This window comes from Chrysochloris asiatica, unplaced genomic scaffold (genome assembly GCF_000296735.1).
Source record: "Chrysochloris asiatica unplaced genomic scaffold, ChrAsi1.0 scaffold00023, whole genome shotgun sequence".
Taxonomy (NCBI): Eukaryota; Metazoa; Chordata; class Mammalia; order Afrosoricida; family Chrysochloridae; genus Chrysochloris; species Chrysochloris asiatica.
This window is the reverse complement of record NW_006408541.1, coordinates 24012989-24032466: the sequence shown is the minus strand read 5'-3', so window position 1 is coordinate 24032466 and position 19478 is coordinate 24012989. Positions and strand designations below refer to the sequence as shown.

General features: G+C 39.8%; 1 protein-coding gene across 1 annotated transcript in view; it reads right to left on the bottom strand.

Moving 5' to 3' along the window:
- Positions 1–19478, bottom strand: part of CHD6 (chromodomain helicase DNA binding protein 6) — a 343529-nt gene that overhangs the window by 146181 nt on the left and 177870 nt on the right. The window contains exons 6-8 of the mRNA XM_006839290.1: positions 2295–2357; positions 1374–1432; positions 596–713 (exon numbers count right to left, since the gene is read on the bottom strand). Coding sequence (XP_006839353.1) covers positions 596–713; positions 1374–1432; positions 2295–2357 — 240 coding nt within the window. The remainder of the gene's footprint in view (positions 1–595; positions 714–1373; positions 1433–2294; positions 2358–19478) is intronic.

The window sequence follows — 19478 nt, the reverse complement described above, 5'->3', positions numbered from 1 at the left end:
GTAAGTATGATACTTGGTGGTGGTTATGTGCCATTGAGTCAGTTCCGACTCATAGGGACCCTGTACAGGGTTTCCAAGGCTATAAATCTTTACATGAGCAGAAAGCCTCATCTTTCTCTTGTGGAACAGCTGGTAGTTTCGAACTGCTGACCCTGAGGTTTCACAACCTGATTCGTAACCACTACGCTACCAGAGCTCTTAGGAATCTCCAAATTCATATAAATATAATTATTTAGGTTTATTGTAACACGTTTGCTGCTTTCGTACTGCAACTTTAAGTCATTTTAGAATTGAGCTTTTGAGGGAATACAGAAATGAAAACTTGCGTGCATATTCCTCTTGTTCTAGCTATTTACACATATTCTAAGATATGCATTCTTATGAGTTGTCCATTTATAGGTTGTATATGCATACACTGGTGGATCATTTATTTTCTTCAGCATAAATCTGGACTAGTTTTACACTCAGCAATTTGGCTTGAGCAGTAGATCTGCATAGCACTTCAACCTGGACTTAGAAATTTAGAAACGGAAACCCTGAACTCAATACTGCAAGAAAGGGCAGTGATCAAATTAGTCAGTAAATATTGCTTCACCTCAGTAAAAATGTGCTTCATCTGGGCTTGTTTATTCCTAAATCGCTTGATCTTCTGTGCGATACGAGGATCCTTCTCGAGCTCTTCCATTGTGGCCCATTTACAATGTAAGTAGGAACTATCCAAAGACATATAAATTGTGAAACAAGCACACAGCTAGCAAACAACTGAACTTTAAAGTTTTCAGTAAACAGGATGGCTATCAATACAGAATCACTGGGGTGATTTCTTATAAAACTGCTGGGGACTGGACTCAAAAGGGCTTTGCCCAAAAGAGAAAACCAAATGAAACAGGGAGTAATTCTAAGGGACTAATCTCTCAGTAGCTTCTATATCAACTGGCTCTGAGCAGAGGGAGGGCAGATGTAGGTAAACTATCACTGACAAACAGTAAAAGGAAGGCAGGTAGCAGTGAAGGAGAGAGAAAGGCAAGAGGAAAATAAGAGTGTATGTTATAGGGCAATGGTTCTACACTCTAGGTACAAATAAGAATTGCCCAAGACATATTTTGAAAAAACACTGATCCTTATGGTCTACTTGCAAGTCAAATGGTTGGGTAGCAAGGCTTCACTAATGATAAAAAGCTCTCTGTGCCCTCTATATGCAGCCCAAGTTGAACACTCCATACTACGGACTAAGGTTAGCTTAAGTCAATCAAATCTGTGGATCATGGTTTAAGACCCTTTCTCTGAAAATACAGAAGCTAACAATGTGACAAGGGAAAGTAACTTTTATTTATACAAAATACAAATGCAAATAGCACATTAAACAGACGTACAAATTTCTATACTTAACGTAGAATAGCTCCAAGTCAAATGGGGGTTCTCCGGGATGAACCTGTAACCAACAGCAAGCAGATATCATCCCAGATCCCTTGCAGATTACCCTCTTGTGCCCCCGCCCCTCCAAATAAATGTACAATCAACACTTCTGCCTAGCTTATTAAAGATTTATTGAGGGTATTTCCATTTCCTCAGGCCTTTTTCTGATAGCTACTGACCAAGTTTTCCAAAGCACAGCAATGAAGTAAAATATGGGCGCAGATCCTCCTTGAGTACTTCTAAAGGTCTAAGCTGAGACAGGGTTCAGTCAATGAAACCAAAATGGCCCACGGCTCTGAGAACTGTCAGGACTAGAGTCTGCTATGAAAATGGACTCTCTTATCTCTGACATCCCTCAACCCAGACCTCTCACACACCAGGGGTGCATTCACTCCTAGGAACTTTACTTTAAAAAATAATTGAAGTATGCATAAAATTACTCTCTCACCAGTACCACTAAACTCTTTCTCTCTCCAGGAATTTTCTCTAAGGGACCCTACATTGTCCTCAAGATATACTGGTTGTCTACAGAAAGACCAAAGGGAAAAACAGAAAAACAACCCCATGTTTCCATTAGGACTCTTTTTCTATCTTCTTTTCTTGGCCCTCTATTGATTTCATGGGCTAAAGCAACTGAGATTGCTAAGATTGCAATGAGATAAAGTCAATTTCAATCAGACTCAGATATTTAAGAATCTTATGTCCTAAAATGTCTTTGAGGGTGAAAAAAGAAAAGATGCTGACTAGTGAGACAATATTCTTGTCTAATTTTTACTCCAGTCAAAAATGGCCATTCCAGGTTCTCTGGTCAAACACCTCCTTCAAAGACAGCATACTCTGTGCTAGTAATATCAAAGCTAGAAGCATGAGCCACTGACCTCTTGGACTGTCTTAGATGCCAAGATCTTCTCAATGATGTTTGCATCATCTTCTGGAGGCTCCTAGAATAAATGGTTCAAAAGAAGAGAAATTATTGGCACCACATATTCTAAGACAAAAAAAGTTCTACAAGAAACAATTTAAAATATGTATTAATTCATCTAAAAGTATACCACCTTTGAATACTAGTATCTCTTTCCTACTAGCCCATGGAATCCTGCTGTGGCACTACAGGCAGGATAAGCACTGGACTGCTAAACACAAGGTCAGCAATTCAAATCCACCAGCTGCTCTTCAGAAACCCTCTAAAGGGGTAGCTATGAATCCGAACTAGCTCAGTGGTACTTAACAACAACAGCAACATCAGCATACAGAATAATCAAAAGATCACAAACATTTTGCAAAGCTATGAGGCAAAAGGGTGGTGTATAACCTTCAGGCACAGACCTATTACCCACATGAGATTTTTCACACTCTTGACTACAGATCTGCCTTTACAATCATGAAAACTGGCCCTAGAAATCCCTTCTCTACTAAAAATGCCCATGTTTTGCTGCCCACAATTTTCTGGAAGTTGTAATAGAAAATAGTCTGAGGGCTTTATAATCAGAAAGTTCCAATTCTGACACCTACCATCTACAGAAAATGGTCAAGTTAATGAACATATTATCACTCCCAAATCTATTAAAACAGGAGTTAAAATACATATCTCACTGGATCACTGGGAGCATAAAATAGAACATGAAAGTGTTTTTTGAACAGAAAGCACTATACAAATGTAAGGCATAACTGTTGTTAAATGCCGCTGAGTCCGTTTCAACTCATAATGACCCTATGGTTTCTGAGACATGACTGCTAGCTTTGAACTGCCAACCTTGTGGTTAGCAGTCCAGTGCTTATCCTACAGTGCCACACTAGGGCTCCATAATTATTCTCTATTAAACAGGACCATCTTTACACTGTGAATCCCAACAGAAAACAAATAAATTCCTTCCTTTCCATTTTGGATCTTTATCAGCATTTCTAGACTGCTAATTTCCATGAAACTTCTTTCTACAGAGTGTTTCTAATAAAGGCAAACTTAAAAAAGAATCATTATCTCAGTCAGAATATGCTTGTGTTTAACAGTCTTTCCTAACAATCTTTCTAGGAGTTTATTCGAACAGTTCTACTTCGTAGTTTTTGTGGTGCTGTAGGTTAGTTAATGCACTGGACTGTGAAGTCGGTATGAACACCAAGATTGGCGGTTCAAGCTCATCAGCCACTCCTTGGAATCCTACAGGATTCAATGGCACTCAACAACAACAACATAGGCACTATAGTGTAGCACTGTAGAATAAGCACTGTACTGCCAGGTCAGTTTGAGTCCCAAGGTTGGCAGTTCAAACTCACCAGTTGCTCCTCAGGAACCCCATACACACTCGCTATGAGTTGGAACCGATTCTACAGCACTTAACAACAACCGACATAGGCACTATAGGACTCCTGGTAAGGTGCTGTAGGAACAGCACTGAACTTCAAACCACAAGGTCAGTAGTTCAAACCCACCAGATCCTTGGAACTCTAGCCAGGTTCTTAACAACAACGTAACAACATAGGCACCCTGTTGCTGGTAAAGCACAGTGGTAAATTGCTCAGTTACTAACAGATTGGTGGTGTGGCTTCTGCAAAGATTTCTTAACAGTCTGCTTACTTAAAAATTTAAGGGGCATGACTGTCTAGTGGATACTAATTTCCCTTGCCTTTTATTATAACATGGATACTTAAGTGGGATAGAAAGAAATGTTTGTAAATATGATTACAGAAAGCTTGTAAATCTGTCTTTGGCCTATAACTGATTGGATTAGCTAAGAGAAGAACTAGAAGTTGCTCAAGGAAATAGGCTTTTTGTAAGCCTCTGTGGAGTATGGGGCCTTAGGAGGAATCCTGAGTCCCACTCAAAACCTTCTGGAAAAGACATACAGACCAATCCGGAACAGCTAGAGAAACAGAACATATTTCTTGAAAGACCAGCAGACAAAAAGCAGACTGTTTGACTGTTAGAATAGCAAGCAAGTTGTTTGCCTTGGAACCATCAAGGGAAGAGAAGTAAGCCCATCAGGATAATACCCCTTCGAAGACCAAAACTCAAAGGGAACACACAAGTAGTCTTGGATGTTCGCTGGTAACCACCCTAGTCTCGAGAGTGGAAGTGGGGGAAAAGCAGCAATGAAGACATGTGTTGAATTTGGCCATGTTCCATACGTACCAATTGATGAGATGAAAGAAAGAAGAGGAAGGACTGGCTGATCTGAAGTTTAGGGAGATGTGAGAACTCTCAAGCCCATGGAAACTGACCTAGTCACTGGAGGCTAGAGCTGAGTGAAGCAGCCAGCTGGCCTGAATTGGGGGGAGGCATGCAAGAACTCCCAAACTTGCAAACAGTATCCATTTGACATAGCTTGGATGCCTAGCTGACCATTACTCAACCAGATGAAGATATAGAAGTTTGACACAGGGACTAAGAGTAAATTGCTACAATCTGATGAACTGGACCTTAGCTTATGGATATTGTTGTTGTAGTTTCTGACTCACAGCAACCCTTCATAGGGTTTCCGAGGAGCGGCTTGTACACTTGAACTACCCATCTTGCCATTCAAACAGACCTTGCAGTCCAGTGCATTAATCCACAGCACCACACCAGGATGGAGTTCCTCAAAATTCCAACAAAAAGAAGGACTCTTCATATTAAGGATCAAGCTTGTCTTCCTCAGTACACCGGGTTGATAGGGATGGGCAACTTAGACACTGGCTATTAAACATGGGGGCGGGGCATCAAGATAAGTCATGAAGTCCCATTATAAAGGACAAGCAGACCAGCCTGGACCAACTAGAGCAACAGAAGATACTTCTTGAAAGAAAGACGAGTAGGAAAAACAAAAAACAAAATGACAGTCTGACTGGCTACTTACTACCAAGAACATGCATGTTGTTCACTATGGAGCCATCAAGGCAAATAATCAAGTGCCTTCAGGACAAACCCCCCTCTAAGACTGAAACTCAAAAGGAACACATGAGCAGGCATGTAAGCTTGCTGACAATCACATTGGTCTACTGGTGAGTGGAAGAGGGGAAGGGGCAGCGATGAAGAAATGGACTGAGTTCAACCATGGTCCATAGACTCCCGTTGACCTGGAGATGACAGAGAGAAGAGGACGGGCTGATTGGTCCAAAGTGTGGTGAGACCCAGAGACATCTAAGCCCATAGACAAGAACATAACCACAGAGGGCTAGAGCTGAGAGTGAAGCACCCAGCTGATATGAAATGAGGGGAGATGCACAAGAACAACCAAACTTGCAGATAGTACCCATTTGACCTAGCCTTGATGGCTTGATAATCAGAACTCAACTAGACGGAAAATTTTTTTTGATAAAGGAATCAAGTGTAAATTGCTACGATTTGATGAATGTGACCTATACTCAAAGAGGTAGTACTCTAAACATCAACAGAGAGTGAAGGAGTCTTCACATCAAGTATCAATGCTATCCCCTCTGTACACAGGGTAGATAGGGACGGGCAACTTAGACATTGGCTACCTAAAATGAGGGGGCAATAAAGGCACGAAGTGACTGGCTTACAAGGTTTCAAGACAGAGTTTAGTTTAAAACTATGTAAGGGAAGAGTCTGCAGTGAATAGTTTTTATCTTGTCTAGATGGCTTTGGTTAAAAGAGAAAGATTCTTATGATTCAATGTTGTTGTTGTTAGGTGTCATTGCATCAGTACCGACTCATAGCAACTTATGCACAGCAGAATGAAACCCTGCCCAATCCTGGGCCAACCTCACTACTGTTGCCATGCTTGAGTCCATTGATGCTGCCACTTGGCCAATCCATCTTGTTGGGGGTCTTCCTCTTTTTCTCTGACCTTCCACCTTACCAAACATGATATCCTTCTCCAGGGACTGGTTCCTCCTGACAATATGTCCTTAGTATGAGAGGTGAAATTTGGCTATCTTGGCCTCCAATGAACACTCTGGATCTACTGGTTCTTTTGGCAGCCCATGACACTTTTAATATTCTCCTCCAATACCATAACTCAAAGGCATCAATTCTTCTATGGTCTACCTTACTCATTGTTCAGATTTCACATGCATATGAGATTACTGAAAATACCACAGCTTGGGTAGGGCGCACCTTAGTCCTCAAGCTGATGTCTTTGCTTTTCAACACTTTAAAAAGGTCTTGTGCAGCAGATTTGCCTAATGTAATACGTCGTTTGATTTCCTGACTGCTGCTTCTGTCAGCGTTGATAGTTGATCCAAGAAGAATGAAGTCCTTGACAACTTCAATCTTTTCTCTGTTGACAAGACGGTTGTATATTGGTTCAGTGATGGGTATTTTTGTTTTATTTACTTTGAGATGCAATCCATACTGAAGGCTGTGCTCTTTGAGCTTAATCAGTAAATATTTTAAGTCCTCTTCACTTTCAGCAAGCAAGTGCACCAATCATCTGCATATCGCAGGTCGTTAATGAATCTTCTTCCAATCCTGATGCCACGTTTCTCTTCATAGAACCCAGCTTCTCAGATTATTTGCTCACCATATAGGTTGAATAAGTATGGTGAACGAATACAACCTTGTTGCATACCTTTCCTAATTTGAAACCATTTGGTGTTCCCTTATTCCATTTGAACAACTGCCTCTTAGTCTATGTACAGGTTCCTCATGAGTAAATTAAGTGTTCTGGAATACTCATACCTCACAATACTGTCCATAGCTTTTCATGATCCACACAATCAAAAGGCTTCGCATAGTCAATAAAGCATAGGTAAACATCCTTCTGATAGTCTCTGCTTTCAGCCAAGATCCAGCAGACATCAGCAACGATATCCCTTGTGCCATGGCCTCTTCTGAATTCAGCTTGAACCTCTGGAAGTTCTCCGTCAATGTATGCTTGCAGCCGTTTCTGTATTACCTTTAATAAAACTTTAGTCGCATGGGATATAAAAGAGATTGTCCGATGATTTCTGCATTCTGTTGGGTCACCTCTTTTTGGAATGGGCACAAATATGGATCTCTTCCAATCAGTTGGCCAGATAGGTGTCTTCCAAATTTCTCGGCATAGATGAGTGAGTGCTTCTTGTGCCGCATCACTTTCTTGAAAGATTTCAATTTTTATTCCATCAATTCCTGGTGCCTTGTTCTTTGCAAATTCCTTCAATGCACCTTGGACTTCCTCCTTCAGTATCACTGGCTCTTGATCATATGCTACCTCTTGAAATGGTTGAACATTAACCATTTCCTTTTGGTACAGTGACTCTGTGTATCCCTTCCATCTTCTCTTGATGCTTTCTGCATCATTCAATAATTTGCCCAGAGAATCCTTCAATAACGAAAAGTCAAGGCTTGAATTTTTTTTCTTCAGTTCCCCCAGCTTGAGAAATGATGAGCGTGTTCTTCCTTTCTGGTTTTCTGATTCCAGATCTTTGCACATTTTGTTGTAATATTTGTCTTTACCTTCTGGAGTTGATCTTTGAAATTTTCTGTTTAGCTCTAGGTATCTTCTCGAGCTGATCTTTGAAATTTTCTGTTCACCTACTGGACCTCTCCCCATTCTTCCATTTGCTTTAGCATCTCTACACTGGAGAGCAAGTTTCAGTTTCTCTTCTGACATCCATTTTGACCTTTTCCTTCTTTCTTGTCTTCTTAATGACTTTTTGCTTTCATGTATGATGGTCTTGATGTTATCCCACAACTCTTCTGGTCTTTGGTCTTCAGTGTTTAATGTATCAAATCTGTTCTTCAGATGATCTCTAAATTCAGGTGGGATATATTCGAGGTTGGCCCAGGATCAGGCAGTGTGTCGTTCTGCTGTGCATAAGGTCACTATGGGTTGGTACTGATTCGATGGCACCTAACAACAATATATTAAAGGTCATATTTTGGCTCTCCTGGACTTGTTTTCATTTTTTTCAGCTTCAGTTTAAATTTGCGTATGAGTAATTGATGGTCTGTTCTATAGTTTGCCCCTGGCCTTGTTTTCACTGGAGCTTTTCCATCATCTCTTTCTGCAGATGTAGTCAATTTGATTTCTATGTATTCCATCTGGTGAGGTCCATGTGTATAATCATCTCTTCTGCTGTCTTACTTCACAAGAGCAAAGAACATGACTGGAGCTTGGGATCCTAACCAGAAAAGCTACAACAGCAGAGATAGTGGCAGGGGCAATGGCATAGAGAAATTGAGCAGCTGAGGACTCTGGGCCCAAGAACTGAGAAAGGCTGTGTGCCTGCGGACGGACAGGAGGCTGGCTTGCAAAGTGTGCCCTTGGGCATTTAAACGAATATGCATTTTCTATTTTGTATGTGTACATAAAGGAGCTCTGGTAGTGTAGTGGTTATGAAGGTCAGCAGTTCGAAACTACCAGTCGCTTTGTGGGAGAAAGATGATGAGGCTTTCTACTCCCATCAAGATTTACAGCCTTGGAAACCCTGTACAGGGTCGCTATGGGTCCGAATCGACTCGATGGCACTTAACAACATCAACATGTACATAAAAAAAAAGGGGGTGGGGGACAGAAGTAAGTACTGTTGAATGATAGTACATGGAAGGGATTGTAATCATTGCAATGAAACAAAATGAGATTTATTGAATGTAAAACCGATAATCTGCCCTGTAAACTTTCACTCAATTCATAATAAAAACTTTAAAAAACCAAATCTGCATCCTTTAAAATTTACAACCCTGGAAACCCAATGGGGGCAGTTCTACTCTGTCCTATAAGGTCTTGACAGTAATGGATAAAAGTATGACCTTCCCAGGCCTAATATTTATCACAATATAAGACTTTTGCCACCAATGTTCAAGGAATATTCAACATAACAACTCAAACTACCATTAGGTTCCTCCTTGGAATTTTCCAAGATTGTCTGTGCTGTATTATCTTTAGTCTACTTGCTCCAAAATGTCCCAAAAGCCATGCCATTACAAAAAACATTTCTTTAGATCTTCAATCAAACTTTTCCCAGAAAAGGGATGGTAGTTAAAACAAACAAACAAACAAAAGAAGATGATGAGAGCTGATGGCAAAGAAATGATGGAAATCAGCAGGCACAGACAGATGCTCTCAAAGATTACAAGGATCTATTATGCTCCCCTGGATACACTGTATTGTGCTAGGTGCTATGCTGACATTAATCCAAAATGACAAAAGAGTCCCTTCCCATTGCTCAAAAAGGTGGCAAGTAAACTGTGCTTATCATACAATAGAAGGAAGGGGAGAGAGACAGATGAAGCTGTTGTTTTCCTGTTTAAGTATTTATTTTGTTTGAGTTTTATGTATGGGCAAGGAAAGGAGACGGAGGTAGTTTACTGCCTGTTTTCTTTTATCACAATTAAAAACCTTATTCATTTTGTTCACTGCCTAGAAAATACCAGGTACACAGTGGGTTATCAATATTTGCTGAATGGCAAATGAAGAAGAAAAGAGATACAACAGAATACAATGAGAAAAGAAAGTACCAAACTCTCTGAGACCAAAACACTGGCGACAGTTATTATTCTAGATCTGTCACTTAATAGATGTCTCCTCTTCTCCATCCGCTTTGCCCATACACTGTTAGGATGTCTAATGGCAAAGAGGCAGAGTTATTTCATTTTCATGAGTAGCAGGGGCCACTACACCACTGAACTTGCCAGCCAACAAACAGATCTGAATAAGACCAGTTGGCAGTAAAAGAAAAGGTACAGTTAAGACAAACTATATCAATAAACCAACATCTTTCCTACTTTTCTACTTAGTTTCTTTCCTAAATTTCTTCCACATTATTTATTAAGTATAAGGGTAAATAAAAAATTATCCACACTCTGGGTAATTTCCAACTTTTAGAAAAGACAAATAGATTTTTTTTTTTTTACATAATCTCCTTGCTAATACACTTGGTCCATCTGTCAATAAGCTTTCATATCACCTTACTTAAAAAATGTCTTAGGCTAAGCTGTGAACCATGAATGCACCGCTGTTTTCACTTCTACATCAGTAGTGAAGATTCTTCCTTGAAGTGCCAAACAGGTGAAAGTCCAATGTAGCAAGATCAGGACTATAGGCAGGATGCTTGAACACCTTGAAACAAAGTTTGTGCAGAGTGTCAATAGTGTGGGCACAGGTGTGTAGACGTGCATTGTCATGCAAGGTCATGATGCCCTTAAATAGCAGTCCTCTTTGTTTAATCTGATATTTAGGTGTCAACTTTTTGGTGAGCATCTCAGTATATAACGAGTACTTGTTGACTGTTGAATATTTTTCCTGATAGTGTACCAACACAGGCCCCTTGAGAATCCCAGAAAACTGTAAGCATCAATTTTCTAGCTGATGTTGGACTTCTGAACTTTTTCTTGGTTGAAGATTAAGGATGTTCCCAGTCTATATTCTACTGTTTACTCTCAGGCTTGTAGTGATGAATCTATGTCTTGCCACTAGCAATTTTTTTAAAGAAACTTTTACCTTCCTTTAAGTATCAGTCTAAATTTTACTTGTAGACATCCAAATGCTTCTGTTTATGCATTTTCATGAGTTGTTGAGGTACCCATCTCACACAAACTTTCAAAACCCAAGTATGGTGTGGATTATTTCACAGGCAGAGCCATGGTTGATTTGCAAATGATTTATCAAATAATACCCTGCTACTTGTCTTTAAAAATTACTGTGGATTTCAGTCCCACAAAGATGGAACTACAGAATAAGCACTGGACTGCTAACTACAAGATTGGTAGGGCAAATCTAACTAGCCGGAAAACTTCTCAGAAGCCAGGGTGGTGAGACTTCATCTCTCCTATTTTGGATATGTTATCAGGAGGGACCAGTCCCTGGAGAAGGGCATCATGCCTGGTAAAATGAAAGATCAGTGAAAAAGAAGACCCCCAACAAGATGGTCTGAAAAAGTGCCAAAAAACAATGGGTTCAAACAAAACAACTGTGAGAATGGCCCAGAACCAATATAAATATAAATAGGGTCATTGTGAGATGGAATCAACCCAATGGCAACTGTCAACAACATATGTGTGTGTGCATGTCACTGCATACACATATGTTCATATACAATTGTCGTTGTTAAGTACCGTGGAGTCTGTTTCAACTCATAGTGACCCTGCACAGTTTCCGAGACTGCAAATCTTTACAGGAGCAGAAAGCCTCATCTTTCTCCCGTGGAACAGCTGGTAGTTTTGAACTGCCGATGTTGAGGTAGCAGTCCGATTTGTAACCACTACGCTCTGGTAGCGTAATGGTTACGAATTGGGCTGCGAACCTTAAGGTCAGCGGTTCGAAACTACCAGCTGCTCCGCGGGAGAAAGATGAGGCTTTCTACTCCCGTAAGGATTTACACCCTCGGAAACCCTGTACAGGGTCGCTATGGGTCGGAACTGACTCGACGGCACTTAACAACAACAACAACAACGCTCATATACAATGGGGCATCAAAAATAAAAATCATGAGAAATTTCATTTTCCACAACTTTTTCAAGTCCCTCATATATAAAGAAAAAAGGAGTCCTGCTAGCACAGTGGATTACAAGCTGGGTTGCTAACCAAAAAGTCAGTAGGTCCAATCAACCAGCCACCCAGTGGGAAAATGACGAGCCTTTCTGCTCCAGTAAAGATTTACAGCTTAAGAAACCCTATACAGGGTTACTATGAGTCAGAACCAACTCCACGGCACACTACTACTACCATATACAAAACAAGCGTATAGAGCACACAATTATGGATATTTCTTAGACATAACCTAATATCTCATTGGATCGGAGATCTGGTTTTGAAGGATTAATACTAATAGTCTCATGGGACATCTAGGTCAACCGGTATAACAGAGTCCATAAAGTTATGTTCTACAAACTAGTGAGTAGTGTCTGAAATTCTCTAAGATACAATTATGAGAGGTCACCTAAAACAGAATAAAAACCTCTATTTGTCCAGAATAAAAGAGAAAGAAAGAAACCAATGACTCAAAGAAGAAATTAGACTATATATAGTACAAACTGCCTATATTAACCATGGCCTCATCTATCCTGAGACCAGAACTATATACTGGTTGACCATTACTGATCATTCTTATCATCCTGATAAAAAATGTGGAAAAGAATCTAAAATTCCTTAAACAAGAAGAAGAAAAAGAAAAAAACCCCAGACCTAATGTACTGGTTCAGATTGTAAGTCACCCCAAGATTATTGTCCTGAGATATTTGTCAAACCGTAAACTGAACTAACTAAAGTCACATTTTAGCTGAGTCAGAATGTGGCTACAAAAATAATGAATATACCCATTAAGTATTGTGGTCTTTTAAAAACCAAAAAAATTCACTTATATGAGATCACATAGTCAACAATTACTTTATTTTAAAAAAAATAGCTGCAGTATAGCATCCATACCTAAGCATACACCTTGATGAATCTATATATATACTCATACTCACTTGATAGCTACCACCTAAATCAAGACACACAACATTTCCAAAAATTTGGAAGACACCTTCATTACTTCATTGAAAGTAACAACTTAAAACCACTGAATAGTAATTCAAACTAGTCACTATTCAGAATGGACTGCAAAGTTGTTTGAACTGCAAGGTCAGCGGTTCAAGTTCACCAGCTGCTTCTTGGAAACCCTATACAGGGTCACCATGGGTCGGAACAGACTCCATGGTACTTAACAATAACACCACCACCATAGACTACTTTTGCCTATTATTAAACTTCATGCAATCATATAGCACTCTCATGTAGTTCATTCTTTTGTATTAAACCAAAAACCAAACCTGTTGCCATCAACTCAATTTGCCTCAGTAAACTTACAGTCTAATATTGCATGGTATAAATATACCATCATTTATTTATCCCCTCTAGTGGTGAGAACAAGCAAGATCAGAGAAAGAATTGATGCATTCGAATTATGGTGGTGGTGAAAATATTGAAATTAGCATGTGTTGCAGACCATGAAGGCCTGGTCAGAGGTTCGAGGCCCTATAGGCCCGAGTGTAACAGATCTAGTCACCTGGCAGTTAATAACAAATTATTTTTCATCTTAGTGTCCAGTTATGTTTTATTAAATGCAGACATGAAGCCCTTGATATACACAGATAAATGTAGTATTTTCCTAAAAGTCAAGACTGTAAAATTCCAAACAGGCAAAGTTCTTCCCTCAGAGAATTCATTCAAAGTAAATTGGGTGGCTCCCTGGTCTGTTCCAAGGACAACAGGAATGCCCTCCCTAAAGTGTTTCAAGGTGCTGCCTATTCACCCAGGCTTCTCTTTTCCTGAAAAACCTGGGCTGGGCAGCTGGCACAATGGGAATCCTCCCAATCCTCCCTCCATTTGAGGCCAGGTGCTAAAAGGTATGTTAATTAAGCTTGAGAAACCAAGTTGGGTAGTGAGATTCGAACTTACGAAGTATGATGTAAAGTTGCCTGAATGTCTGGAAAAATAAGATTGACAGCTGTATCTTGTCTTAGTCCCCTCCTATCTTTGTGTAAAATACCTCCCCTAAATAAAAGGAAGGCGCAGAACGAATCCAGGTGCATTACGACTGGCAAGGCGTGCGTTACAACATGCAAGGGGCACAGTCCAGCCTTGCAACCATACTGCCTGTTTAGCTAAGATGTTTACTATGCAGGATATTACGGCCGTCATGGCTGAGATGTTTGCAATGCAGGATCTGCCTGATGCCAGTCCAGCATTCACTCTGGTTTCGGAGTGTCTCTTTGTCTCTCTCTTTGCATCTCTGTGTCTCTTTTGCTATCTCTATCGCCGCTGGATCTCCCCTCCTCATGAACCAAACACGCGTGAACAACACAACTATGTCGAGGCAAGTCCCCAGCAAGCATGGACTACCAAAATTAACAAATGTATCTTGGAGGAAGTATAGCCAGAATGCTCCTTAGAGAATAAAGGATGTCAAGACTTCGTGTCACACACTTTGAACAGGTTATTAGGAAGGACTAGTCCCTAAGCTTAGTAAAAGAGTGGGTCAGCCGTAAAGAGGAAGACCTTCAACAAGATGAAATGATACAATGGCTACTGGTTGTGGTGGTGGTTATGTGCCATGGAGTCGATTCCAACTCATAGCGACCCTGTACAGGGTTTCTGAGGCTGCAAATCTTTACAGGAGCAGAAAGCCTTATCTTTCTCCCACAGAATAGCTGACCTTGCAGTTAATAGTCAGATTCGTAACCACTATGCTACCAGAGCTCCTTCAATGGATACTACAGTGGACTAAAATATAACAATTATGAGAATAATGTAGGACTGAAGAGTATTTCATTCTATTGTAAACTGAGTCAATAATATTTGGGTTGCTTATTTTATTCAGAAAGCTTATATAAACATAAGTGTGCATTATCTTTCAGTAAACAAGTTATCCAAGATAAATAATTTATCTTGGATATAGTCCTAGGAGTGAAACTGTTAGGTTATAGGGTAGGTTGACTTTTAGGGTTGGCTTATATGCTGTTCAGAAACCCTATACAGGATTGCCATGAGTCGGAACCAACTCGATGACATTTAACAACATATGTTTAGTTTATCAGATACTGTCTAATTTTCCAAAATGATTACAACAATTTTCACATTCACCAGTAGTGAGTATATGAGAGTTCCAGATGAACTGATATTGTCTTTAGTCATTCTAGTGGATGGGTAAGGAGCTCTGGTAGCGTAGTGGTTACGAATCACGCTGCGAACCTTAAGGTCAGCAGTTCGAAACTACCAGCTGTTCCATGGGAGAAAGATGAGGCGTTCTGTTCCTGTAAAGATTTACAGCCTCGGAAACCCTGTACAGGGTTCACTATGATTCGGAACTGACTCCATAGCACACAGTCACCACCAGTGGATGTGCAGAATTATCTCTCTGATGTGTGTTTCCATCATAGCTGAAAATGATGAGCACCTGTGACCATTTAGGTATACTCTTCTGTGAAGTCTTTACTCAAATCCTATTTTTTAATGTTCTGTTTTATTTACTTACAGGTGTACTCCAAATATTTTGGATGGAGTCCTCTATCAGACAGCAAATGGTTTCAACCTCTTTATGGTTTGCTTTTTCAATCTTTCAACATATTTTTTGATGAACAGAAGATCTTTTCTTTTATGCACAGTAATTCAGAAATTTAGGAGAAAGATGAGGCTTGAAACCCTATTCAGGGTCACTATGACTCAGAACCGGCAATACTTAAGAGCAACAACAACAATTTAGAAAGTGAACTGGTGGCACAGCAGATAAGGGCTCGGCTGCTAATCGAAAAGTCAGTGGTTCAAACCCAACAGTGATTCTGTCACAGAAAGATGTGGCAGTTTGCTTCTGCAAAGATTTATGGCTTGGAAACCCTATAGGACAGATCTACCCTCTGCTTTAGGTTGCTATGAGTCAGAGTCATCATAGTCAACATAACTCATCAGCAACAGTTTGTTTTTTGGTATTTTGGTTATGGACGTTTATGGACACCAAGGAGTGTGGTGGCTCTGTTGGATATGCACTGAACTGCAAACTGCAAAGTTAGTGGTTCAAGTCCACAAGTCACTCACATGTGAAACAGATATGACTCTCTACTCCCACAAAGATGTATAGTTTTGGAAACCCTATACCGGGTCACTAATGAATCAGAACCAACTCCATGGCGTTGAAGTACAAGCTGACAACCAAGATCATTGAGAAAGTCTGTTGAGACAGTCTACAATCTATCTCAAATTAATTTCTGTGTCCGGTGCTACTGTGACATAAAGACCAAGGTTCATTTTTTAGCATGTGGCTGTCTACTGATCCAAAATAATTTACTGAAAAGCCACCTTTTTCACTTTTGCCATAAATCAGATAACATGATTTATGGATTCTCCACCCAAGTATAGATGTGGCACTGCGGGTTAATGCACTGGATTGCAAGGTTGGTTTCAACCATAAGGTTGGTGGTGTAAGCTTACCAGGCGCTCATCAGAAATCCTACACAGGGTCACTATGGGTCGGAACCGACTCGAAGAAGGCACTTAACAACAACAACAAACCCAACTATTAGCCAACAGAAATATTATGTTGAGTCATATCAGTAATTTCAAATTTTCTAGTATCAACATTAAAAAAGAAAACAAAAGATGAAGCCAAGTTTAGTAACATATTTTCCTGAAACCAATATATCCAAAATGTTATTTCAACATGTCATCAAATAATACTACTTTACATTCCCATATTTTGTACTAAATTCTTAACAATCCATTGTGTGCTTTACATTTCCAGCACATCTCAATTTATACAAGCCACATTTCAAGTGCTCAATAACCACATGTGATTACTGGCTGCAGTATTGGGACAGTACAGCTCTATTTTGTTCCACTGGTCTACTTATTTATCCCTATGTCAAAAGGAAACGAGGGATAGCATTGCTGACGTCCAATGGAACTTGGCTGAAAGCAGAGAATACCAGAAAGATGCTTACCTGTGCTTTATTTGACTCCACAAATGCCTTAGATTGTGTGGATCATGACAACCTATGGACAACGTTACGAAGTATGAGTATTCCTAAACACTTCATTGTGCTCATGAGAAATCTGTACATGGACCAAGAGGCAGTTGTACAAACAGAACATGGGAACACTGAATGGTTTAAAATTAAGAAAGATGTGCAGCAGGGCTGTATTCTTTGACCATGTTTATTCAACTTGTATGATTAGCAAATAATTCGAGAAGCTGGGTTATATGAAGAAAAACGTGGCACCAGGATTGGAGGAAAACTCATTAACAACCTGTGATATGAAAATGATACAACCTTGCTTACTGAAAGTGAAGAGGACTTAAAATACTTACTGATGAAGATCAAAGACTACAGCCTTCAGTATGGATTGCCTCTCAATGTAAAGAAAACAAAAATCCTCACTACTGGACCAATAAAAAAACATTCTTATCAATGGAGAAAAAGTGAAGTTGTCAAGGACTTCATTCTTCTTGAATCAACCATCCACACTGATGGAAGCAGCAGTCAAGAAATCAAATGATGTATTGCGTTAGGTAAATCTTCTGCACAAGACCTTTTTAAAGTGTTGAAGAACAAAGATGTCAGCTTGAGGACTAGGGTGCACCCTACCCAAGCCATGGTATTTTCAATAACCTCATGTGCACGTGAAAGCTGGACACTGAATCAGGAAGACCATAGAAGAACTGATGCACTTGAGTTATGGTGTTGGAAGAGAACACTGAAGGTGCCATGGGCTGCCAAAAGAACCAATAGACCTGTGTTGGAAGAAGTGCAGCCTGAGTGCTCCTTGGAGGCCAGGATGGCCAAACTTCATCTCTCATACGAAGGACATATTGTCAGGAGGGACCAGTTGCTAGAGAAGGCTATCCTATTTGGTAAGGTGGAGGGTTAGAGAAAAAGAGGAAGACCCCCCAGGCAACATGGATTGGCAAAGTGGCAGCATCAATGGGCTCAAGCAGGACACGTCAGTGTTTCATTCTGTTGTGCACAGGGTTGCTATGAGTCAGTACAGACTCTATGGCACCAAACAACAACAATGGAAATAGGGTTCTGTCTTAATTACTGCAGCATCAAGTTAATGAGCCTTAATATGTGACCTCTTCTAATTTAGTTCTTTGTCAAGGTTGTCTTGGTTACTTCTAGGTGGTTTGCATATTCGCATAAAGTTTAAGCATATGTGTGTCAATTTACACACACACACAACCCTGCTGGAATTTTATCTGGGACTGAGTTCTAGACATCTTAACACTGAAAATATTACACAGCACTATTCATTCATTTAGATTATCTTAATTTCTTGTAGCACAGTTTTTAGTGCAAAGCGTTTACATATCTTTAGAGAGTTATTCCAGGGTATCTGATATTTCGATGCTATCAAATAGATGATACAAATATGATAGCATCAAAATATGATGCTATCAAAGTACAAAAGAGAAAATCTCACCATAATCATTTCTAAGGCACATTCTGGACGTATTGTCAAGAGGAACCAGTCTATGGAGAAAGACATCATGCTTGGAAAAGTTGAGGGTCAGCAAAAAAAGTGGAAGACCCCCAACATGATGGATTGACACAATGGCAGCAAAAATGGGCTTAAACATAACAACTGTAAGGATGGCTCAGGATGAGGCATTGTTTTGTTCTGCTGTGCATAGTGTTGCTGTTATGCCTAGAGTTTGGGGTCCCCAATGACCACCCAGGAGCCGTCACTGATGTAAATACATAAGGGTTCTTTATTCAAGCTTGAGCCAGGTCTCTAACCTTATCCAACGCAGAGGAATAGGGAAAGAGCCCTGAACTTTTGTCTGCAGGGTTTTTGTAGAGTTTTTTAAACAGCTCAGGTTTCTCAGCTTTACAATCTTTGGATTGGTTAACAATTGACAAACTATGAGATGTTACAGTTTAATTGGTCAGGTCTGGTGGTCTTTGTTCTTAGGCTGGGGTAAAGGAAAACGTCTGGCCTCTGGCCTTGAGCTGCCTGGCTATATATTATTTTCTTGGAGCTAGAGCACGTGCTAAAGCTTATATACGAAATGGATTCTTCTCTTTGGTCCTACATTGCTACAAGTCAGCACCTAACAATAACAGATTTGTGAATGAATTATTTCAAATTAATTTAAAAGTACATTTTGTCCATTTATTTCTATAATTTTTAACATAAAATATCATAACATATAAAACAGCATAGTTATTTTTAACATGTAAAATAAATTATTTTAAAGTTGTTTTCTGCTAACTCTAAATATGTGGAGCACATGCAGTGTTTCATTCTGTTGTGCATAGGGTTGCTATGAGTTGGTACCAACTTGATGGCACTTAAACAAAACAACAACAACAAATGAACTCCACTTCCACTATATGAGCTTATACTCTTAATTTTTGGTCATATTTTCCTCCCTCTTCTAATATCCAGTATATTTTATTTTAAAGATATATAAAGCACACTGTAAATAAAAGAATTGTAGTAGCACCAAACAGTATCTTCCACCATAAGTATTTCCTACATTCTGTTACACAGGGCAGAGGGTTGTTTCCCCTGGTCCAGTTGGGGATTTAAGCCAGCTTGGACTGGATTATTGTTAAAATTCAGTCTATCTCTTGTTTTATCCATTCCTCAAATGTTGTTGTCAGGTGCCGTCAAGTCAGAACCAACTCATAGCGACCCCATGCACAGCAGAACGAAACAATGTCC